Source organism: Juglans regia, chromosome 3 (genome assembly GCF_001411555.2).
Source record: "Juglans regia cultivar Chandler chromosome 3, Walnut 2.0, whole genome shotgun sequence".
NCBI classification, from domain to species: Eukaryota; Viridiplantae; Streptophyta; class Magnoliopsida; order Fagales; family Juglandaceae; genus Juglans; species Juglans regia.
The window spans coordinates 33,320,351-33,343,999 of NC_049903.1; the positions used below are offsets into that span (position 1 = coordinate 33,320,351).

Sequence of the window (23,649 nt, forward strand, 5' to 3'; positions counted from 1 at the left end):
TGGCTAGCCAGAAAACTGGACTTCCAAAATTTACCAACCCCTATTGCGTGTAACCATCAAAAAGATGATGCAGCCTGAGCTTCTTGATCAGCTCTCATGGCCATTCTACGATGTTATAGATTCCACTTTTGATCACGAGGGTGCACACCATGACCAAAGCATGGAGCTTGCACCTTTGGATGGCTATGGCTTCCCTTCAATACTCACCACAACAGAGGATTCCTCTGAACTTTCTTCAGCCTCCTTTTCTTCAACAATATTCCCGAGTGAATTTGTCCGATATCAATTTTATGCTGATTCCCAGCCGGTCATGCTAGCCATGAGATCAGACTTCTCAACGGAGTTGGGGATATTAGAGAACATTTTGAATGATGATGAGATTGTGGGTATGGATTATATTATAGAAGAGAGTGAAGGAAGTTTCAGTTTGAAACAATCTTCCACTGCAGGAGAAGATTTTTTGTGTCCTAGCCCCTCAATGAAATCTGAATCATCAATAGATGTATCATCTAACAATCAACCAGTAGTAACTTTGCCAGGAGAGGACATGGAAATCGACAACCCTCTGAGTGTCTACCATCTACTTAAGGCGTATGGAGAAGCCTTCGAGAAGGATGAGAGAGAGCTTGCACAGGTGATTTTGAAACGCATCAGTGAGAAAGTTAGCCCAATTGGTGAAAGCTTGGAGCGTGTTGCATTCTACTTATCTCAGGACGTTGAGAATCAAGGTGATTATCTAAAACAAGAGTCCTATAAGAATTTTGAGGCTGCGTTCCAGGCATTCTACCAAAGCTTCCCAGAAGGGAAATTCGCCCACTACGCAGCGAACTCTGCGATTCTTGATGCCATGCCAGGTGTTGCAGAGACTATACACATAGTGGACTTTCACACGGGAGAAGGGGTTCAGTGGCCTCCAATGATGGAGGCGATTGCACACCAACACAAAACATTGAGATTAACATCGATAAAATGGGAGGAGGATGCTCCTTCACCCTGGAGTTTTGAGGAGACCAAAAGGCGGCTCCATAACCAAGCAAGAGTTCTGGGTCTAAAGTTGAAGGTGGAGGAGATGGGGATTGAGGATTTGGTGAGTGAGACAAGGAAAATGCAGAAAAGGGATAGCAGGAGAGAGTGGATGGTTTTCAATTGCATGTTCTCACTTCCACACATGGGGAGGGGTAGAAGTAGAACACTCGTGATGGAGTTTCTAAAGGTTGCTAAGGAATTGATCTCTAGTTCTACCAACTCATGTGGAACTAACAATAGGGGTATCATTACTTTTGGCAATGGAGATGCTTATGACAAATTGAAACATTGCTCAGGTTTTGGTTCATTCTTTGATGGGTATGTGGAGCATTACCAAGCCTTGTTAGAATCATTGAGAATGAATTTTCCACCTCATCTTCTAGAAGCAAGAATAGCCATTGAGTGCCTCTTCGTGGCGCCTTATATCTCTTCTCTTTCTTGGCTCCATAAGTGGGAGGAGATGATGAATGGCTGCCATCCTCAAGAACGGCTTGGGTTGGAAGGTAGGAAACTCAGCCAAGAGATATTAGCAGAAGCAAAAGAAATGGTGAAAGAAGGGGAAAGTTCGTACGGAGCCAGAATTGTAGGACAAATTGGAAATGAGATGGTCTTGGAATGGAAAGGAATTACAATGGTTAGAGTTTCAATATGGACAAATCAACTCTAAAGGGCTAAAAACTAGCAAGTCCTTTTATTTATTATTCAAGTGTATATGCATAATATGCTGAGATTTACTTTGATTTGTTATTGTATAGATTTTTATAATCAATACATCATAAAGAATATTGATCAGACTGAGAGATCATATATTACATTTCAAATTTTACAATCGCAATTGCTATCCGTTTATGCTATGCTTAATACAATTATCGATTTATAAGTTTTTTATAAGTGAAAGCTCTTTTACTTATAAATCGATAATTAGAACACATTCTATGTTGTCTGTGATAGAAGATGATTCGCAAAAACTTCAAATTTTAGACTTTTTCAAGCTAATGTATTTAACAGTAAGGATGGACAGCGAGGGCGGGGTGCAGGGAAGGGTCCACCCTGCCCCACACCATGCAAGTATTCACCCCTATGTAACAGTATGGTAGATGTATCATTCCTATTGACTTGTAAAAAAAAATCAGTTATTTTACTTTAACGCGGTGTGGAGAATTCAGTCATGATACTTCTTCATATCTAATTAGGATTTGGACAAAAAGATAGTTGTTGAGAGGTTCGATACATCTGGGAACTCGATAGATAACAAGATGAAGCAACTGCAAAAAGGGGATTGGCGCTCATGAAAATGTGACTGATCCAGCCATTAGCAGGTATCAAAGTGATGAAATCCATGAGGTCAGTGCTTCATCAGAATTTAAGCTTTTTTGCATATTAATGAGATGGGAATCATAAGAAACATGGTTCAACCTCAAAGAAGCAAAGCACCGATATTGGTATTGCACAATCACTGATAATAATCCAGATATAAGGAGTTCCTGATTCAAAAACCTATAAATAAATAATTAAAAAAAAAAAAAAGTTGCTGTAACAGACATTCTATTCATTGGCTCAGGTAAACTGAAGTTGGGGGCTCTCGTCCTAAGACCGCAATCTCAGTTTTCCGACTAACTACATCAAAATGCCTACCTGAAGTAAATGGAAACCTGTGGGATATCAACATCTTTGTCATCCTCGTCCTCACAAGCCACTACCACATCAAAGTGCTGCCGATATGGAGGCAGCTCTGCCTTGGCCACATTCCTAACCAGATCCACCAACTTCTTATCCATGCGCTCTTTATGCTTTGGGAAGATGCTGTTATAAATTAAGCAACTCCCATGAGAGATGCTGTAAGCATTCAAGCCCCTGTTTTTCAGCCATTGAAGAAGCTCTCTCAAAGTTGGATTATCCTTCAAAATCCATCGGTCCCACACGGTCCAACTCATGTCTTTGTGCTTGATCACCTTGGGAGGAACGGGCTCGGCTATTGAGAACAGAGGGAGTGCTAGGTTGGCAAAGGTGTTTCGATAGTCCTCTAATTTGTGCCCTCCATCCAGAACCTTGTACAGCTCCAAGCAAACAAGACCTGTTGCCATAGCAGTGGAGGTTGCAATGGCAGGGATGATCCTCCCAGCAATAAACTTGGCCTTAAGCTTGTCGACTTCAGGGATGCCATAGTTCCTTGCCCTCATATTTGCAAGCCCAGCAATTAGGTCCATATGATAGTTTGTGTCATCATCCTGGGTATCGCAAAAATTATGCAAGTGCATGAAAAAATTAGATGCATGATTCTAACTACAAAATTAACTGGACAAACAACATACAGAACTCCACATTTGAACCTCCGACAGAAACATATACAGTAATAAAATGGTGAAAATGCTATGAGTAGGGAGTGAAGTATGAAGAAATAATAAAGGCGTAATATATTTTCAGTGGCAAGATAAGGTAGGATGAACAAGGCAGGAGCAGCAACCTATTTATCAGCAACATTGTCGAATATAAAACACAGTCCATGTCATTTTTTTTGGAGACTTGGAAACAGCTTTCAGAGAACACTCAAAAGACCTTGAGCTAAGTTGAGATGAATAAAAATGAGCTTAGAAAAACACAGCCCACCATAAGAAAATAAAAAAAGAAGAGATTCCAGAATATTTTTTTTTTTTTTTGATAGGTTAGATTCCAGAATATATCTTCATACTAATAAATTAATTAGAGCCTAAGTACTGAAAAATGTTAACAATACGTCAAAAAGGATTGACAAGAGGGAAGCAGAGAGGGGCCTGGGGGAGGTCAAGTGCAAAGAGACCAACCTTCTCAAACTGAATTGAGTTCATCCTGAAACCTGGCGATAGCTGCTTCCTGCGTTCTTCTAACTTCATGATCAACTCATCGATGACCGCAGCATCATCAATGGATGAAGTGGAAAAGCTACTAGCTTTCTCATCTGTCACAATCTTAACACCTCTCTTGGGCTGGAAATCAGGGACTATCACCTGGTTAGCAGCATCGGCCAGTTTTCTAGGAGACTTGACCCAATCAGGAATTGGGATGCCAAATGTCTCTGCGCGTAGCACAGACCCTGACATAATAAAATAAAGGTGGGTGGTATCATCGACTGAGAACTGCAGTGGGCGAGGGAAACGCTTGGGAGCAGACCAGAATGGAGCCCCGTTACTGGTTGTGGCATCCTCAGGAAAAGTGTATGTTAACTGCTTAACGCGGTTAGCAAAGTAGTCTTCAAACCTGGTTCCATTAATACATGCCATCAGAAGCTGAACTAAAACACACAATGCTATAATGTAAACTAAATAAATGGAACAATATAAATAGAAACCGCACTTCAGACGAGCCCAGTTTATGCAATCTTGGAAGGTTTCACATCTCTCCTTGTCAAGGCATTCAAGTACACGTTCCAAGTTATCCCTGGCCTGAGCATCACCAGCCTTCTTCATTGCAGATGCGTATTCATTTGGGTTGGTTAGATAAGTATTTACTTCAGCCGGTGTCTTCTCAAGCAAACCCTCAAACTCAGATCGAGCCCATGTCAAGCAGTGGTCGATATTGTGAGGGAATGAGTGAACTGTGCACATGGGTGCTTGCTTTTCAGGTGGGTCCCGTGAAGCACCATAATTTTCCGTAAGGTGAGGAATCACCATCTGAGTGTTGCACTTGGCACCCAGGGTTCCTGATTCTAGAAGTGGCTTCTGGAAATATAAGCATCTTTGATCAATGTAAAGCCTAGCATTCACATTGTCCAGAGCATTGACAACAACACTAAGATTCTCCCAGAATTCATCATTGAACACATTCTCTGTCTCAGGGCTTGCACGATTCTGCAGCGCGTCAATGTTGAGACTAGGGTTTATCAAAGCAGCAGCTGAAGCAGCTACTGTTGACTTAGCCTGTCCAATGTTCCAGTCGCGGAAGAGAAACTGCCTGCTAAGGTTACTTTTCTCAATTACATCATCATCGGTAATTGTTAACTTCCCTTGTTTACCACAGGAAACTCCCATCAAAGCTAAATTCTTCAAAAATTCACACCCTAGTGCGCCAGATCCTACAACAAATATTTTTGCATCCTCCAACTTCTTTTGGATCTTGGATCCAAACACCGAAATTTGTGCATCATAACGAGTGTTTAATGGTTTCAAATCACTAGGAAGCAAGGGTTCTGCAGGAAGAGACTCGACTGATTCAAAGTAGAAAAACTGTGGAAAAAACATACAAAATATTTGAGTTGAAAATATAGATCATCAGAACTTAAAAAGAGGATAAAATATCAATGTGCGAATTGGTGCTAAACTCAAGACAGCACATAAAACTAAGAGTTCACTCAATCAGGTTAGCAGACCCAATCCACACTCTGGATGGAGTGAAGACCTGATCATCACTAGATCAGGTTCCCAGATCCATACAGATTCAACCCAAACTAATGTAACTAACCTGAAAAAGAGGATGAAACTTCCCAGAGCAAGCCTTCACAACTTCCTGTCCAACAATACCACCAAACATGGCAGCCATGGGATTCAGCACAGCCCTAGCACCAGATGCAAAATGACAAAGAAGACTTTGGTCAATCGTCTCAAGCCTCCCATCCGATAAGGCATCATTCATGCTAGTGACAGAAGAAATGAATTTCTGAGCATCATCCTCTGATCCAGCAACTGGGAAGTGTCCAAACTCTGACTGAAATTTATCAAGCGCCTGAAATGCCAGGTGTAGGAGCGGTGGACGATCAAACTTGGAGAAGTCACTTAGAAGGAAATCGCCAGGGTCCTTTAGTGCTTCTCGCAAAGGCTTGAAGTTCAATACCTTAGGTTGCTTCACCTGTGTCACAATACCACCTTTCACGTATGCAGAATACTTTGCGGTATCCTCCTCAATAGCGAATGAGTAGGCTCTTACATTCTTTATCTTCCTTGGCTTTCCATCATTTAATTCTGTCATTCCATTGACTTCAGAGAACACAACAAGATCTCCATCCTGAAACTCAAGCCTCTCATCATCAACACAGGTCACAAGAGCAGGGTTGTCATTGCTAATAGATGCAATTATGCCTGTATGTGGATCTTTTCCATCAACATCAAAAACTGTAAACTCAGGGCCAAAGTCACAGAACGTACTACCAAAAAGACCTCGCACTTCAGATTTTATAAAGGAGATTGGAGGTTGATGGTTATGGCAATAATCATCAAATTCAATTGCTTTCTCCAAGCTAATATCGGTAAAAACAACCACCTGTAGGAATTAAAATGTCAAATTGCTTAATTCATATATAATAAAGAAAGCAAAGAAAACAAATATTAATAGAAATCACTCAGTATGCAGAAGCACAATGGTATCAAACTACACACATCTTCTCCAATATTCAAATTACATTTTGCAGACTTCAATCTGATTAAACCAACTGTTTTTACACAACAACTTGGCTACTTTAACTAGATGCGAAGGGCTTTGAATGATAATATTCCTTATCAAGTTCATTGAAAGGAACAACCCACAAAAGCATCAAGTTCACTAGTCCAACTACCCGCCATTCCCATACACTTTTATTTTTCTTTTTTTCTTTTTAATTTTTATAAAAGAGGCATAAGAAGCCCCAAATTTTATTAAAAAACCTCGCTAAGGCGGAGGAAAGCCATCAATACAAACAAAAAGACACTAGCCCCTAATATAGGTAAGACCCCATTTATCTGTACGTACTAGGCCCCGAAAATGTCTCCCCCCAAAATCTTCATCCTGAAAATCTATACTCGTACCCTTCGCACCTTCCTTCGTTAGAAAATCTGACACCATGTTAGCTTCTCTATAAATATGATGAACTCGGACATTTAACAATCGAAACAAAACAATGGCCTCTTCCCAAAAATCCCATAAGTACCAAAACTTACAAATACCCGATTTAAACCACCCTACTATCACTGTCGAATCTGATTCCAGAAGGAAGTCCCTCAAACCAAGTTGATGACACAACTTTAATCCATCTAATTCCAGAAGGAAGTCCCTTAAACCAAGTTGATGACACAACTTTAATCCATCTAGAAAGGCTCTACACTCCGCAACCGTGTTAGTGGCATGTCCATAGAAATGGGAAAACCCTGCCATTCCCATACACAAAACTATGAATTTGTGCAGGAAAGAAAAGAGCAGAAACAGGGTATAATAATTTTATAGAAGAACCAAAATTGCTTAATGTTTGGCAATAGAATATTAATGATACCTAGAGAGATCAAAGTTCATAAAACTATAAAAAAACTGAGTCCTGACAATATAAACATAATTAGCCTTTGAGTGGTCCCCTTTAGTCCCACTCAAACCTCAGTTGCCACCAATAAAAATTTCCAAAAGTTTGCAATCACAGTCCCACACACATGGAGTGAGGAAAGAGAGATCTATGAAGATTTTAGAGAAGCTTATATTAGCATTCAACAACATTCTTCCATTTTATCAAAGAAAAGATTTTCCAACTTGGATAAACATCCACCCAAATGTGCCCAAGCCAAATTAAAAAAATAAAAAGTCAATTTTCTTATCTAGCAAGATAGGCTATGGAAGATCTCATTAAAATACTTGTAGAAAAGAACAATAAAATATTTGAAATAATTTTTTTTATAGCCCATGTACACAAGGAAAAGAAACACCTAGACATTCTAAGAAAAAATTGGAAATAATTAAACCAACCACAAAGTTTGTTTGCGGTTGCAACCCTGGCTTGACTGAGATTTTCAACACTCAAAAGTAAAAGAAGCAGACTTCATTCCTTAAAAAAACCTGGCAAATTGTACAGTCACATCCAATATCTTACTACCCCTTAGAGAATTTATTTTGAAAAAGATGAGTAGTGGCTGTTTAAGTCACCAGCTCTCTTTCTTCCATCCTCTCTGACTTCATCAACCTTCTTTTCAACACACTTTATATCCGCTGTGTTAAAATTAATACAGATTGCGAAAAATAAAAAGACAAATCAAGTAAAGTAGTAGTTCTTATTTGTTATTGGATTGTACAGGTGGCACGTGTTACTACCATACTTAATACGAACAATGAAACATGGACACATAAAAATGCTTAATTCATCCAAATTTCAGATTCTCGCATTGTACCATCCATCCATCCATCCACATGCACATACAATTCCCTGTAAAGAACGACTTGAACCTTTTTTTTGGTAGCAACACAAAGATGTAACAGTATTAAAAGGAATAAGACAAGACCATAACAAATTGAATCCATTAGCAAGTTTCTCATCTTCTGTGCTTTTGCTTACCATGTGGTATTATTTCTCCCACTGCATTCAGATGTTCACGATATTTTTGCTTTTTCTTTTCAATAATCTTATTTTTAGTTTTCTTTATCCTCGACTAATACTACCAAACACCCTTTAAACAAAAAAAAAAAAATCAAAACAGACAGGTTCTGGACATTAAGTACCGGCAATGGAAATTAAGCATTTTGATCTTACGAAATTCACCAATAATCGTTTAATGACTCAAAAAATTACCTGAAAATGGGAAAGTTGTTCCTTAGTCAATTCTGTTGTTAAAGTAGAAACGACCACAGAGTTATTTAACTCTTGCAATTTCTGGACAGAAGCGAGTGCCCGATTTTTCCCCACGTCATCCTCTGAGAAAATGAAATTCCCAGATAGATCCCACAGCTCCACAGCACCTTTGTCATGCAGAGTGACGGACTTCACACCCGCAAGAACAAGGTTCTTTGCTGAAAAAACCGCATAAATCATTGTGGATAAAAAAAAATTATAATACAAACCTTCGTTTTTCTTCCTGGATGCGGGATTCCATCACACGTGAAACTTCAAGAAAACAAAACAAAAGAAAGGAAGTATCCACAACTTTGAATCTTAGAAAAAATAAATATATGTATTTACGTACCGATCTCGGCACCGAGACCTTGCATGCCGGAAATGAGAACGTTGGAGGCAAAAAGCCGGCGCATCGTCTCACGGCCATAGACCGCAAGCTGACGGCTGTGGAGATCCTCGTCAATATCAATCGAATTCCCATTTCCCAAAGCCATGATATGGTCTTTGGTGTCGGCGATCGATTTGTTGTTATCGTCGTTGCTCCTTGAGTTCCCCGTGGTGACGGCCGTGCAATGCTTCTTAGGCGAGGATTCGGTGGTGGTCTGAACAGCCTCCGCTCCCGCCGCTCTCTTTCTAGGAAGCATAAAGTGCAGTGAACTGCTGAGAAACAATTTCATTTCCATTATAACAACAGGTACTCCGAATTGAATCTTTAGAACAAAACAAAAACAAAAACCATTAGAAGAAGAAGATACCGAGTAGACTTTGGAGAAGTAAATGAAGCGGTCCTGATGAACTTCGCTTTGTCCTCTCTCTCTGTCTTCTTGTGCTACGTACGCCGGTTTTTTAGGGTTTCACGGCTCCGAGCTCAGATTCGGTGGTCACTTTGAAGGTCGGTTTATCCCTCTTGGGGACTGAGTGCAAGCGAGTGAGAATGCGTGGGGGCGTGAAAAAGGAAGGGCTCTGATCGGGGGTGTACGTGATGATGGTCCCCAAGAATTAAGGACCGTTTGGCTTCTCGGATACCATAGTGGACACATGGATTGAGGTAACATCGCACCTTCCCGGATGGAAAATGGTTTCTAAAAATTTTAAATAGATAAAAATATGTATAAATTGTTATAAAAAAATAAATTTCATTTAAAAGAATTGTAAAAAACTTATTTTTATTAATAAAATTTATTTTTTAAAGTCAATAGTAGTATAATATTATATATTTTAATAATATTTAAAAAAATTTAATATTTTATAAATACATTTGTATTAATATTAAAATTTAATATTTTGTATTAAAATTATAAATACAATATTAAAAGAGAGAGGTAGCTATTTAGAGTCTTTGAAGATTTAATCCTTCTGCAGTGACTCTAAATATGACTATAAATCCTAAATTACTATCACTCAAAATTTCATAAATATTCTTTTAACTAATCTAATGCAAGAGTTTTAATTCAAAAATAGCTAAAATTTAGGAGTGATTTGAATTTAGACATGAGTTGAGATGGATTGGGATGTGATGATTTATAAATAGTAGAATAAAAGTTGAATTATTTATTATATTTTGTGTAGAAATTTAAAAAATTTATTTTAAAATTTAAAAAAGTTAAATTATTTATTATATTTTATGTGAAAATTTAATAAAATTGTAATGATAAAATGAGATCAATTAAAGTGAGTTACGAATATAAATGATTCCTTAGACTTGATAATGACTAAATGATTGCCAATACTCTAACAATTATAAGAATGTGAGATATATTTTATGATAAAAAGGCAGGAAAAAAAGTAGTGAAGCCGTCGACAGCAGGATTCGAACCTGCGCAGGCATAGCCCAACAGATTTCGAGTCTGTCTCCTTAACCACTCGGACATATCGACTCGCTGACATGTTGTTTGAAGATTTTTATATAAGTTGTAAATACGTCGAAACGGTTGAGTTTTTAATCAAAATTTTCTTCCCTCTCATTTCCTCTTCGTTTTTCCCGCTATCACGAAAATTCTGTGCCCTAATTTCTGAATCTTCTTTTTTGAAAAAGAGTCTGAAACCCTAGACTACCATAGAAACCGATCCGGTGCGGGAACGACTTCTCGAGAAAATGGTCGATTCCTCTAGAAACATCGACGTGGAGCAGCTGATCTCCTACAGCGACGACCTCGTGCGCGTCTTGAAGGACAAGAGAGACCTCAGCAACATCTCTCAGTGTCTGGAACACTCCAAGGCCCTCCGCTCTTCCTGCGACGCCGATTTCCTCGAAGCCCAATCCTTACTTCAAGGTTCGTTTCTTCACTTATTCAGACATTAAAATCAACATCTTCTTTTTTCTGTCTCATAAACTAATTTGCTTCGCCACTAGTTTTGATTAAGTGCTTGAGATTTTTTTTTCACTTTGTCGTTAATGGTTTATATTTTTCCGAAACATTTTTTCCGCTTCTAAAGACCTTTAATTTGATTTTCTTTATGTATCATATCTATAATTATGTTAACATTTAAGCCACAAACGTCGATTTTTACAGTTTCCTGAAACAAACGTTTATGGTCATCAGTGGTTTGCGTGACCCTGTGCTTCAGCTTGAGTCCTGCGTCGGATGAATTCATCTAGTTCTATTTAGAAGTATCCTGTCTTGGTAGTTTAATTCGTTCAAACTGTTGAAAAAGAAATACTTTTTGAATATTTGACCCAGCACCTGAACCCATTTTGTCTTGCAGTTTTAGAAAAGAGAGCGTGGCTGTAAAGAGTGATGGGACGGAGACAATGTGCTGCTTACTTCTTATGATGATGTTTATATTGTGAGCTCTTTCAGTGGTAGTGAGTCGTGGGTGAATATTAGAGCAGTATAAATACAATATAAGTAGTTAAAGGAGGATGGGTTTAAGGGAATACGGAGATTTAAAATCCCTATCTTTGGCAAGGTTGGACCTACCTGGTGCACTACATGTCCTAGTTAATATTCTCGTGATTGTGATCTTAGAACAAGAATCAGGGTAATAATATGTGCCACAGCGTATAGTGATCGTAGATGACCATAATTATGGAAAGGTAATTATTTGTGATTATATATACACATATTTGAAGCACACTTGGGGTTTATGTTAAAACTTTAAAAGAGAAACTCACAAACTGCACCATCTTAAGATCTAGGAGGAAAGCTCTCTGGCTTTTTTTCTAAATTTGTGGACATGTTTTCTTTCATCCCTTGAGATGGAACAAAATTATTCTCTGAAGCTCACTTTCATAGTAAACTCATATGAATTAATGTTTCCTCAAGGAACAAAATCTTAGTGAAGATCTGCTACTATGCCCTTTTCCACAATGTTTTGTGATTGGTTGTTTAGGCACACACCCTGTGGGTCTTGAACTTATGACCACATCCTCTGTCCCATTTTATGTTTTCTTCTTGTAAAAATTTTCATGCTAACGTAGAAAGCTTGTCAAGACTTTTGATCATTCAGAATGGGGATAGTTTTTTGAGTATCCTACTTTAGATTTGAGAATAGTGATAAAATTCCCTCATGCAAATTTGACACCAAAGCCAGAATTTCTACTGTGGTTGTGCGAATTGGAAACATTAATGATTGGTTCAAATTGGGCTTGAATTATTTTTATTTTGATATTGAAGCCTTGGAAAGATATAGCTGAGGCGAAGATGTTTGCTTGTTTTTCTTTAGTTATGAGCTTAAGATATATAAGTTGAAAATGTACTTTTTAATATCACTGATTAACATTTAAAAGTTTAGTCAATGTCATATCTGAGAGTTTAGGTTTTCAATCACATGCTATAGCCAACAGAAAGGATCTTAATTGCTTTATGCTTGTCTTGTATATTTTGAGGCTATAGCCTGCACTTGACATGTTCTTATATGATACAGATTATCAGAAAAAGATAGATGTATGCAAGAAGAGAACAGAGGAGGCTAAAGCTGAGGTTGCTGCAGATTCTGAAATCGACCTCCTTCAGAAAGAATTGGATGAGGAAATTGAGAAAGAACATTTTTTTATGGATGAACTTAGATAAGTATATTGTCAATTTTAAGCATGATCTCTTTTCGATCCTTGGTTTTATTCAATGGCGTTGATTATTGAGTCTCTTTTACATAGAACACAATTATCACAAACGAGATTAATGATTTGGAACTCCAACGGGTTTCTGTTCAAGAACGAAGGCAAATTGTGAAGAAACTTGAGCAGGATGAGCTGAGAGCACAGTAAGTATATGTTTTCTCATTTTATAGCACAGAAGGCAAATGTTGATAATCTAGCTAAAAAAACAAACTAAAGTGATCAGTGTTTGAGTGCCTATTAATTTATTTATTGCTTTAGGTTCATGTGTTGAAAAAGCAATTGTGTTCTTCTATGAGTGTACTATTTATAGGCCGTTGTATTCTTCTATGGGTGTACTATTTATAGGCCGTTGCGGCTACAACTTTTCTATCTTTAATAATTTTTTTACACCAGATCTTTATATATAAATTAGTCTCATATAAGAAGTCAGGATATTAGCCAAACTGCTAGAAGCTTGACAAATTGTGGAACCTTTACAGTTTATTATGTTTGTGGGGGACTATTATCTTCTCCATACATGTTTAATCATGCCTGAGTTAGTCAAGCTTAGATGTATGATTAAACATGTATGGAGATTCATTTTTGTTTCTTATAAGATGAATATTTGAGGGTTGTAGGACATTGTTCATGAAATTGTCCGGAATATTTTGCTGCGGTGTTTACTGACCCCTCTCTCCCTCTCTCTCTCTCTCTCATGAAAATAGTTCTGAATCTTTTGCAGCAGTGTTTGCTGCAGTGTAGGACATTGTGTGTGTGTGTGTGTCTATGTGAAGAAGAGCCAACTTTTATTCTACTATTCACAAACTATCTCAACTCATCTCTGAATCCAAACAACTCATTAAACTTCCATAAATCCAAAAGCCAACGTCTATGTTATCTTGCAGGAGGATGCTTTCATTGTATGCTTCTGTCACAAATATCATACCAAACTTGGATGACGAGTCCAGATTCTCAGGGCGTATCCTTCTGCTGTTGTTTAGCATATTTGATATATTTTCTTTTGCATTGCTATTTTCAGATTCAAGGTGTCCAAATATTATGGCAACTCTGTTCTCCTTAAGCCTTGTTAATTGCAGATATTGTGGATAGGGATAAAAAGGTGGTCGAGAGGTTTGAATTTGACCTAACGAAGATAGATTGCCTTGATGCATGTAATGCCATTTGGAAAATGATAAGTTCATCGTAGATAATGAACAATTTCCATTCAGATGGCATGTGTAATATAGTGTGCTAATTCTCGTAGTCCTTTTTTTAATTTGTCTGGCGTTTCTAGAAACTTCTCATTTTTGCATATTCCAAGCTGTAATATTTAGTATGTGTTTGCGATAAGTTATTGTGAAGCACAATTTTCTATATTTATTTCTACGAGTTGGGTTGGTGCCTGCAGCCAGCAAAAGGTACGTACTCTAGTTTCATTATTCATTTGTTTTTTTATTCAAGAAACAAAAATGTGATTTTCTAGCATATGATTATTTACATTTGCAACAAAATAACATGAAATCAGGCTTGATTTTATAATAAAATAGTAAAAGTTATTGGATCTATATTATCACCTACTATTTAAGCCTAGTGTTCTCATTTCCTATTACTGCAATTTCATGAGGTCGTGTATTGCAGTATCTTTTCCCCTCATTAGCATCCTTTTCCTGAAAACACTTGATGATGGAACCGATGCCCAGAAAAGCATACTTGAAACAACCAAAATAGAAAAGTTTTAACTTTAACAAATGCATAAGAAGGGACTTCCTCTATGATTTTTGTTTTATTCCATCCATTGATTAAATTTAATCTGTGTATATCAGCAACATGCTTTTTATGACTTGAAGTTCACCTAACCTTTTCATTATCCCTTGTGTATATGTTTACCCCTTTTGCCTTTGTAAAACCATCCTAAGCTGAGAAGTAGAGCATATATATGTACTTGCCAATTAAGTAAGAAGGCTTTTGGAAGGAGGATTCAAACTTTAGATATCTTATAAATTTTACTCAAGTGGAGAGAGGGATCAATAATTATCAAACATTATTGTTTTTTAGTGAACACAATGTAGATCATTCTGAAGCTTCAATTCACATGCAAGGTACGAAATCATGAAGTTTGTAGTTGCCTAGGATATTGATTTGGTTAGGGTCTAGTCTTATAGTTTCACGTGTATTGCAAATTTCATTGATTACATATGCCTTGTAATCTAGTTGATCTGAGTTACAAGTGATTTGCAGACTTCGGGTGCACCATTGCCTTTGTATGCCTTGCAGACATAGGCTGCAAAATTTTGATACTCCTGCATTAAGAATAGCAGCCATATATTGATGAGAGAGAGAGAGAGAGAGAAGGGGGTATGTTTAATAGATTAATTAGGGACTAACCTCTTGGAGTGGATGATTATTCACCACCACCCATGGCACAAATGTATGGGGGGGATTTAGACGGGCAGTTTCATCAGCATACTTCTGCACAAGCTGCATATCAATTTCCTTTTAGACCTCACCATTTAAAGTATAGGAGAAAGTAGCATATCTGATTCCCTAGTGTACATTAACTAAATAATCAAACACAATTTAAGAAATTTAAAAGTAGAATACTGAATGGCTTCTAAGATTAACAAATCAGTTAGGAAGTAAAAGCTAGGACAATAAGACCAAAGGGTAGTGAAACCAACCTTTGTTCCATTTCCACTAATATAGCAATCCAAAACGGGTTTCTTGGGCAACCCCAGAGAGGTGAAACAACTTTTCCAGTCTTTTTGCCTTCCTTCAATGGCTAGAAATTCAAAGCAGTATATCAAAGCGTAATGCTTGTTCTGCAATGGAGAATTAGCAATTGAGAGACACAATATGCAAGAAGTCATGTCTCTGGCTTCCAAAGTAACTCTGTAAAGAGGAAAGTTCTTTGAGAGACAATGCTCTGATGACTTGTGAATGATGGAAGATTGGTATCTGATTTAGTTATGAACTTATGAGTAATATGGAATAGAAAGCAGCCATACCACATTTTGCAAGACATCAATGGCACAGGCTTCCAAAATATTGAGTATGCATTCATCCGGGCCATGCTACAAAATATTGTCAAAATTCAAATTCAAAATGAGCAACAATCATATCTAAAGATTAAACAGGGTTTTATTGCAAGTAATGTCGAACATTTTCATTGATAGAGGTGACATGCCACAATAACTATGCCGGTGGCAATAGATTATATGGTGCCAAAACATTGGGAATAGAGTAGCTGAGCAGCAAAGAATACATTCCAAAGGTCATGAGGACAAAGTGGTAGGGCCCATAAATTGCTAATGAGTGAAGTACACCGTAATGTCATGGGCTTTTATTTACTGCAATGTAATGTGTGTTTTGAAATATTTATTGAGATCCTCCGCCCCCTCTTAATTTCATTAATCTACTTTGACCATAGAAAAAGAGTAAAGTATAGATCTATTTTAGGAGACTTCAATTGGAGCTTCATCGACCAGTATAATCCCTGTTTGGTTGCAGAGAAAACCATTCAACTGATCATAACACGTCTTAGTTGGACAACTTATTACTTAAGCGATCAAAACTCTTATTTATTTCCTATTTTACAGCAGCTTTTTCAGCAACCAATAATGTAAACCTCATACTAGTACTCAGTCAACTCTGCTAGGCATATACATCTGAAGGAAAAATAACATCGTCTCTGAGAGAAATCCCGGAGTAAACAAGTTCTAAACACAGCTATTCATCTAATAAAAACCAAAATGGGGATGCGAATATGTAACCTGACAAACAATGCCATTGCTAGATTTATTGATGTAAGAGTTGCCCCAGGGAACTAGCTTGAGATTGATGATGTTGATGAGGTCCTCGAAGAAGACTCCCGTGAGGTTTTTCACTATGAAAGTTGCGCAAAATGGACACAAAGTATCATAGTAGAGTGAAAGATTAACCTTCTGAGAATCAGTTTCAGAGACCTTGATGAGAGAATCATCAGTTGGGTAAGCAGGAATGGCGTGAAGGAAAGAAGATAGGAGCAAGGTCCAGAAGAAAACTATTACACATGTGAAGAGCAACTTGGGAGCAGTCATTTTGTTTGAGAGCGGATACAGTACTACGAGTACTGGAGGCTTGTCTAGGAGGTTGTGCATGTATTTATAGTTTGAGCAAGCTCTGCTTTTCAAAGTGTCGTGGGAAATTTTGTGTCCCTTTCCTACTACTTCTTCAGTGTCATAAGGAATTATTTATAATTTAAATGATTTAAGCCATGAACTACTTGGGTCATGGATGAACTCTTTCAATGTGGTCCAAAGGAAGATTCCTCTGTACATAACTGCTGAAAAGGATCAAATGGCCTGTAGGTTGTTTTCCATGAGATCAACACTTTCACGAGAGAATTACCATTTTAAGATGCAAGAAAGCTTTCTCTGCAATGTTTCAACCACAAGAGGAGAATTCCAGGCGGCTTGGATGTGGACTTCTTTTTCTTTTTTCTAAAGTGACTTCATTAGTAAAATAAAGTTACTATAAAAAGTTAACGTATATTACAAATTATGTTTCTGTTGATTAGGGAGGATCTTTCCTACTATAAAATTCTAACAAGCATCTTGGAATTTCTATCAAAAGGATTTTTTTCAAATTTGTTATTGGAATATGCCTATTGCGCTAGAAATGCGCAGATTGATTTTGGAATCAATATATCTTAATTGCTCTTCATTCTTCAAGATCTGTTAGCAAAAATCCAATATCTCTTGTTACTCCTTCTAATTCCCAGTTGTTTGCTTGGATGTAGACTTCAATTAGTAGCAGACAAACTTAAAACATATAATTACATGTCGGATCAAAGTTATCTATGAATGTTATGCTTTTGTTAATTGATGTGTGCAATAAAAATGCTTGTTAAACATGTCATGTTTTGGACTAACGTGATGACTACAAGATTTCATTATAGCAAAGCATTTGTATGGTATAATTTAATTTGAAAGAAAAATTTTTCAAATAAAAAATTATCATGTAATTAATGTAAATGATACATTTTAAACACCAATTTACAAATAAAATAATTCATCACCTATAAATGAAACTAATGGCAATGGGTCAAAATGTACCCGTTCCAGCGTCTCTTCCCTACTTTCCCATCCTAAAGGACTCAAATCTCTTTCCACGTTATTGAATTTCTAAATTTCCAAGGAAAAAGAAGGGTAAGAAGCAAAGCAAATGACCCTCTTCGTGGTTTTTCATTTTCTGCTCCAAATGAATCCAAGTTCGCTGAGAAAGCCATTTGGGTACTTTTGGATTGTCGATACCCCTCCAAACGAGAGAGACACTGCATCATCTGTAATATGTTGACATTACATGTATACTGGCAGGTTTGAACAGGATTCTGGAAAATGACAGATGTATCATCATTTTCCTTTACATAATCATATTTTAAATAAAGAATATTTTTATAAAATAATTTATAAAAATACCATCATTTTATAAAATATATATATATATATATATATACTCATTTTAATAAATAGTTACGCTAAATAGTTGTAAAAATATTATGTGCATCATTGTTAGCTAGGAATTATGGATGGCTCTACAGCCACGTCTCCCAGCGGCTACCGATAGTTATATTAACATTATTTTAGATGTATTTTTTTATTATTTTTTAAAAAATTAAAAAATATAATATTATTAAAAAATATAATATTATTAAAAAATATACTTTTTTAATCGCTAACTTAAAAAATTTTAAAAACAAATTCAACGAGAGCCACCAGCGGCAGTACCAACAGCTGTAGTCCAAACGGAAAGAGCAGTGTTTTCCAGGAATTATACCGAGATTCTTGCAGCCCACTCGTACCTGGTCACATCCCATCAAAATCCTTTTTCTCCCTTTTTCCAGAAGACAATTGACAACCCACAAGCTTTTTTCATCATTGTAAAGAAGGAAAAAAAATATATTTTTTTCTCATTCTGTACGGACCCGTGAATCATACCAAATACCAATTTGAAACAGAACTGTGAAACGTGAATTTTGAAGGGATAAATCAGACTTCCAAAAAGCTAAATCATCACATCACTCATCATCATATGTTGCCAATTTGTCATTCATATAAATAGACCAAACCAGTATAGAGATGTAAAAACTTGTTGGGCCATATATAAATAACTTCAATCAAGAAGAGAGAGTATTACAACAGCATGTATGAACTCAGCCAACAAATAATCATTAAAGCATTAGGTGGACCAACCATGATAACATAAAGTTTTGTATTGACGTAGATTTTAATGAATCATGAATCACTCTGAAAGATCCATCTTCATCCTCGGTGTGTCCAAGAATCGTTTGCCGCTCTTGGGATATTCTCATTTCCTGTTGCTGCTGATGATGTAAAGTTTCTTGCTTCATCTGCATAGCAAACTGGATGGAGGGAATTTGCTTTCTCAGTCGAGTCCATTTGAAACGAAAGTGATCTGCATGCCTCAGGTCTAGGATTGCCTTTGTAAGCCTTGCAAATATAGTTCATAAAATTTCCGTAGTCCTGCCTCAAGAAAGATACTATTCAGAAAAGAACTGAAAAAAAGGTCTAGAGCAATGTTGCTTTTCGTTCTTCATCATAATAATTAATATGACAAATTTTAAATGATTTTATGGGTCTACAACTCAAAGTAAAAGACATTGAAAATAAAATGCAATGAATAGATATGATTGAAGATAACAAAATTAAGAGTAAAGAACAACATTTCTCGAAGGCCAAAGACCAAAGATTGACCAACCTCTTGGAGTGGTTGATTATTCACGACAACCCATGGCACAAATCTATGAGGTGGATTAAGCTGAGCAGTTTCCGTAGCATGTTTTTGTTCAATCTGGTGATCAGAATAAATATGGACTTAGCTAATGAAACAATGAAGAGGGCACGCACATAGGCATTGGACCTAGCAAGTGAAACTAACCCTGTTTCCATAGCCACTATTGTAGCAATCTATTGGTACCGTTCCCAAACCTGTCATATCAAAGCAATTGGTCCACTCATTGTGCTTGCCCTCCAAACTGAGACGCTCAACGCAGTGTATAAATCGAAAATGCCTGACCTGCATCAGACTCAAATTGATACCAAAACATATACAGGTCAGCAAACATGTTTCGTTTTCAACTATAATCATAAGCTCTTGTGCTAACTTATCAACCGTGCCAAAAGCTCATTTTTTTTATTTACAAACATGACAATTAGTATCACTAATCAGTCAGTGGGGCCACTGAAGATCACAATCAAAGGTTGTCCCCCTCTTTAAGGCAGTGGAGGGCCTTACCACATCAGGATAGATGGTAATGGTGCAGGCTTCAATGGTGTTCAGCAAGCATTCATCTGGTCCATGCTGCAAAATTGGTAAAAATGGATTTTAATTGAAATAAATATAATTAAAGGCCACCATGAATTGCCCGGTGCCCTGTCAGTATAGACGTATTAAAGTTTACACAGTCAACCGCCAGAACAGAAAAGTTAATCTAAATCATTAATTATCATTACTATAAATAGAGTTGAAAGAAAATAATTTTATAATGCGTTTTATTGTATTTTCCTGTATAATGTATGTTACGTGTAGCAGTGATTATATCGATTTTTCTCTTTTATGAAAATTTATAGTAATTATATCCACAACTTCTGAGGATTTCTCTGTAAAGATTAGAACCTACAATTTGTTACCCACCATTTTGTTAACACAAAGTGATCAAAGACATATCAATTAACTACAAATCAACGGATTTATTACGCATGTTAATAGAACATATGATAATTGTTTGGTGATTTACTTGCAATCGTTTAATTGGGTTTCTAATCAATTACCGATTAGGATAGGAATATAAAAATGAGTATAAGAACAGGACAATTAGCTGCTGCTTGTGCTTTCTTCCCACTATTAAGATTAAGTTTTTTTTCCATCAATCACCGGAGAACAATTGAAATGTAATACTTAAAAACCAAATAAACAATCCCAAATGAAATTTGAATATATGTATATATACACACACACACACAGAGGAGGAAGATGACGATGATGGAGACGGAGAAGTGACCTGGCAAACGAAGGTGCCGTCCGGTTGGATCCAGGCGTTGCCCCACGGGATCATCCTGAGATTGACGACGGAGATGAGGTCGTTCTGGAAGATCTTCACCAGATAACTCACTATGAAATTCGCACAGTAAGGACACAGAGTTTCATAGTAAAGCGAGACGGTGACTTTGTCAGAGGAACGAGAATATGTTGGGGTAGTGAACGAAACCAAGATGTTCGTCAGAACAAGAATGGTGAGAAATCGTTGACAAGCAGCCATTTGCTATGGGTCTCCTGTCCTTCTGTTGGACTGCGTACTGTGAAAGATTTGGTTGGGGAACTCTGCGTGAATAATACCAAACGATTGGAATTCGCTTGTGCTGCTGCTGCAACAACGAACGCTAAAGTGGCAACTTGGAAGTCCGATGCGTTGCTCAACTTTTTATTTATTCGTTGTGTGATCGACTTTCCAACTTTTTCTTTCTTCAGTAACCCTTTTTCTATCTTGAACAGAACAGGCGCGTCCCAAGGAGGGAGTGGCCTCCACATATCCAAGAGTCTGGCTTTTTAAGCTGCTGAGCCTGAGCTCCTCCACAAACTTTTGCTTTCTGCCTTTTTTTTTCCCTGCTAGAATTGTGTTTGTCTCAAGCAAACTAGGCCATAGTTTTTTATTTTATTTTATCTTATCTTATGGTTTAGATATTGAGATAAAATAAAATGAGATGATTTTAAATAAATTAAATAAAATATTATTTTTTAATATTATTATTATTTTAAAATTTAAAAAAATTAAATTATTTATTATATTTTATATGTAAATTTAAAAAAATTATAATAATAAAATAAGATATATTAAGAGTATTTAATCTAAATCTTATGGCTTCTAATTATTATTATTAGGTTTTATGTACCCGTAATTCAAAACGAGTTTCGCTTACGTCCTTTAAAATTTTTCTATATACATTCTGCTTAAAAACATTATATAGACAAGATTGTTTTAAGTTAAAAAAGAATAATAATAATAATAAATTACTTTTACATCAATCTCTCAAGTGCAGTTTAGATAGTGAGATAAGATAAAATAATTTTATATAAAAGTTAAAAGTTTAATAAAATATTATTAGAATATAACTTTTTAATATTATTATTATTTTTAATATTTGAAAAAATAAAAATATTTATTATATTTTGTGTAAAAATTTAAAAAAATTATAATAATGAGATAAGATGAGATGAAATATTTCTATTATTCAAATGAGACAAGCAATCTTATCTATTCATTTTTTAATCAATATATCGAATAAATTCTTAACAAGACATAAGCCAAACTCATCCAAAACTACTTAATAATAACTATGATTGTCATGTATCATTTACCTTGCTTATTAATTACTCATAAGATCCTTTATTTGTTATTAAAAAGAGAAATGATATTTACAGTTATAGAATAGACAAGTCCTACATATGTCTTTTAAAAAAATAATAAATATTGAACCTAAAAAAAAAAATTAACTTTTTAACAGTAAACTGTCTATATTTCACCGTTCCTCAAAATATAAGCAAGAACCTATAAGGAAGGGCCTTTCAGCCCAATAGGGTATTTGTCAGAGTGGGTTTATAATAAATGAAAGATTGAGCCCAAAGAGCCCAAAAATTCGGTCCAGAATGGCATCCATAATAATCCATATCAATATACTCCAAGTTCCAACCCCTTGGATATCTGGTTCAAGAAACCTCCGATCCCCATAACTCTCATTGACCTCCTCTCCATCACGATTTGTTTTTACTCAAAATCACAAACCCCACAAGTTTTCTTCACACACACACAAACACACACTCTCTTGAATTATAGGCAACCGGCGGATCGATAAGATCACTCCCCCTACTTTTTTTCATTGATATGTTCTGAAAAATGTTATCTTTTATTTATTTATCCTCCGTTGGAATATGACCACATGCCAAACAAATGCATACCAAAGGATCTTATGTATGTCCACTCAGCTGGTGTTTCTTCTTTGTTGTTGTAGAGAAATTAAACAACAAATAGAAGCGGAATTACGACAATATGGTGACACTCCCGTGAGAGTATTTGTCCCACAAGTTGGTGATGAACAAAGGGAATTGAGTGCATTTGTTTGTGCACCAATGACCCCTATTTATAGGCCATCATGCACCGGTTGGTAAATGGCACATCCATTGGTTAGCCAATGGTAACCCAAAGGTCACAACCTTAAGCAGTGACACATCCTATTGCCAAAGGGTACAACCATTGGTAAACCAATGGTAACCCAAAAGTCACATCCTTAAGAAGTGACACAACCTTTTGACTAAATCAAAAGGTTGTGTCTCTTGACACTTCCTTTAACATCACCCCTCATGGGAACCATCACCATGTTAGAGAATGTCATTCCAAGGGGTACACCGTTTGGTGATCACACCCCTCCCTTAGAATAACAGTTGTTGTTGTTTTGGTCTCTTTTGCGCCCAACCGGTACAAGATTAATGTCGATGCATAGGGGACGCAACACATCATTTTGTCCTGTAGCGACTTATGATTTATCTTCTGTTAAAAGGAAGGGGAGGCTCAACAGGAGCTAATGCTTTCTTGATTAGGTTGAGGGATGTCTTAGTAGAATCTGATTTGAAGGTAGTGGTGGGATGGTTTTTGTCGGGGACTTTTAATTACTGGTATTTGTGGGATTTTTGAGAGGAAGCTTTGGGTCTTATTACTTCTCTCAACGCTCGAGTGTGTCATATTTTTAGAGAGTCTAATATGGTTTCTGATTTTTTGGCGAAAGAAGGGGTCGCTTTGTTTGGTTACTAAATCCATCTTAACTCATCTTAATTCATCATTATAACTTTTTCAAATTTCAATACAAAATATAATAAACAATTCAATTTTTTTAAATTTTAAAATAATAATAATATTAAAAAATAATATTCTAACAATATTTTATCATCTCGACTCAACTCAGTTCAATATCTAAACGTAACTTAATGGTCTGGTAAAGGATTT

General features: G+C 36.4%; 5 protein-coding genes and 1 non-coding gene across 8 annotated transcripts; 2 read left to right on the top strand and 4 right to left on the bottom strand.

Annotated features, from left to right (window-relative positions):
- On the top strand, positions 1 to 1,811 carry LOC108994857 (protein NODULATION SIGNALING PATHWAY 2-like). Its single transcript, XM_018970250.2, has one exon. It carries the CDS (start codon positions 65 to 67, stop codon positions 1,691 to 1,693), a length of 1,629 nt encoding a protein of 542 aa, XP_018825795.2. The 5' UTR covers positions 1 to 64; the 3' UTR covers positions 1,694 to 1,811.
- Positions 1,812 to 2,436: 625 nt separating this feature from the next.
- On the bottom strand, positions 2,437 to 9,528 carry LOC108994888 (ubiquitin-activating enzyme E1 1-like). Of its 3 annotated transcripts, none has more exons than XM_018970285.2 (7): positions 9,313 to 9,528; positions 8,907 to 9,190; positions 8,516 to 8,733; positions 5,461 to 6,255; positions 4,357 to 5,225; positions 3,828 to 4,260; positions 2,437 to 3,254 (listed from the first exon to the last, which is right to left on the bottom strand). In XM_018970285.2, exons 2-7 carry the CDS (start codon positions 9,049 to 9,051, stop codon positions 2,658 to 2,660), a joined length of 3,057 nt encoding a protein of 1,018 aa, XP_018825830.2. In that variant the 5' UTR covers positions 9,052 to 9,190; positions 9,313 to 9,528; the 3' UTR covers positions 2,437 to 2,657. The 3 variants fall into 3 exon arrangements, with proteins under 3 accessions (XP_018825830.2, XP_018825828.2, XP_018825829.2); XM_018970283.2 differs by having other exon boundaries at positions 8,907 to 9,214; XM_018970284.2 differs by having other exon boundaries at positions 8,907 to 9,217.
- Positions 9,529 to 10,352: 824 nt separating this feature from the next.
- On the bottom strand, positions 10,353 to 10,434 carry TRNAS-CGA. The gene has a single exon. It is a non-coding gene; the product is annotated as a tRNA-Ser (tRNA).
- A 68-nt stretch (positions 10,435 to 10,502) lies between these two features.
- Positions 10,503 to 14,017, top strand: LOC108994891 (kinetochore protein SPC24 homolog). The gene is made up of 5 exons (XM_018970288.2): positions 10,503 to 10,830; positions 12,425 to 12,566; positions 12,659 to 12,760; positions 13,502 to 13,575; positions 13,694 to 14,017. The coding sequence occupies exons 1-5, from the start codon at positions 10,653 to 10,655 to the stop codon at positions 13,801 to 13,803; spliced, it is 606 nt and encodes a 201-aa protein (XP_018825833.1). The 5' UTR covers positions 10,503 to 10,652; the 3' UTR covers positions 13,804 to 14,017.
- A 551-nt stretch (positions 14,018 to 14,568) lies between these two features.
- LOC108994890 (gamma-interferon-responsive lysosomal thiol protein-like) lies at positions 14,569 to 16,761 on the bottom strand. Its single transcript, XM_018970287.2, has 5 exons — positions 16,367 to 16,761; positions 15,602 to 15,667; positions 15,275 to 15,415; positions 14,982 to 15,074; positions 14,569 to 14,896 (listed from the first exon to the last, which is right to left on the bottom strand). Exons 1-5 carry the CDS (start codon positions 16,730 to 16,732, stop codon positions 14,804 to 14,806), a joined length of 759 nt encoding a protein of 252 aa, XP_018825832.2. The 5' UTR covers positions 16,733 to 16,761; the 3' UTR covers positions 14,569 to 14,803.
- A 1,894-nt stretch (positions 16,762 to 18,655) lies between these two features.
- Positions 18,656 to 21,248, bottom strand: LOC108994889 (gamma-interferon-responsive lysosomal thiol protein-like). Its single transcript, XM_018970286.2, has 5 exons — positions 20,656 to 21,248; positions 19,890 to 19,955; positions 19,533 to 19,670; positions 19,353 to 19,445; positions 18,656 to 19,117 (listed from the first exon to the last, which is right to left on the bottom strand). Exons 1-5 carry the CDS (start codon positions 20,911 to 20,913, stop codon positions 18,896 to 18,898), a joined length of 777 nt encoding a protein of 258 aa, XP_018825831.1. The 5' UTR covers positions 20,914 to 21,248; the 3' UTR covers positions 18,656 to 18,895.
- Positions 21,249 to 23,649: the final 2,401 nt, after the last annotated feature.

What these genes read in the sequence shown, in the direction of transcription:
- LOC108994889 (XM_018970286.2), bottom strand. Translation starts at nt 20,913, where the DNA reads ATGGCTGCTTGTCAACGATTTCTCACCATTCTTGTTCTGACGAACATC. An exon ending in TTACCATCTATCCTGATGTG is followed by an intron (nt 19,671 to 19,889) that starts GTAAGGCCCTCC and finishes AGTCTGATGCAG; the next exon opens with GTCAGGCATTTTCGATTTAT. An exon ending in ATAGTGGCTATGGAAACAGG is followed by an intron (nt 19,446 to 19,532) that starts GTTAGTTTCACT and finishes TCTGATCACCAG; the next exon opens with ATTGAACAAAAACATGCTAC.
- LOC108994890 (XM_018970287.2), bottom strand. Translation starts at nt 16,732, where the DNA reads ATGCACAACCTCCTAGACAAGCCTCCAGTACTCGTAGTACTGTATCCG. An exon ending in TTGATGTCTTGCAAAATGTG is followed by an intron (nt 15,416 to 15,601) that starts GTATGGCTGCTT and finishes TCTCCATTGCAG; the next exon opens with AACAAGCATTACGCTTTGAT. An exon ending in ATAATCATCCACTCCAAGAG is followed by an intron (nt 14,897 to 14,981) that starts GTTAGTCCCTAA and finishes TTCTTAATGCAG; the next exon opens with GAGTATCAAAATTTTGCAGC.
- LOC108994891 (XM_018970288.2), top strand. Translation starts at nt 10,653, where the DNA reads ATGGTCGATTCCTCTAGAAACATCGACGTGGAGCAGCTGATCTCCTAC. An exon ending in AGCCCAATCCTTACTTCAAG is followed by an intron (nt 10,831 to 12,424) that starts GTTCGTTTCTTC and finishes TATATGATACAG; the next exon opens with ATTATCAGAAAAAGATAGAT. An exon ending in CAGGATGAGCTGAGAGCACA is followed by an intron (nt 12,761 to 13,501) that starts GTAAGTATATGT and finishes GTTATCTTGCAG; the next exon opens with GAGGATGCTTTCATTGTATG.
- LOC108994888 (XM_018970283.2), bottom strand. Translation starts at nt 9,201, where the DNA reads ATGCTTCCTAGAAAGAGAGCGGCGGGAGCGGAGGCTGTTCAGACCACC. An exon ending in AGGTCTCGGTGCCGAGATCG is followed by an intron (nt 8,734 to 8,906) that starts GTACGTAAATAC and finishes CGGTTTTTTCAG; the next exon opens with CAAAGAACCTTGTTCTTGCG. An exon ending in AGTTTCATCCTCTTTTTCAG is followed by an intron (nt 5,226 to 5,460) that starts GTTAGTTACATT and finishes TTTTTTCCACAG; the next exon opens with TTTTTCTACTTTGAATCAGT.
- LOC108994857 (XM_018970250.2), top strand. Translation starts at nt 65, where the DNA reads ATGATGCAGCCTGAGCTTCTTGATCAGCTCTCATGGCCATTCTACGAT.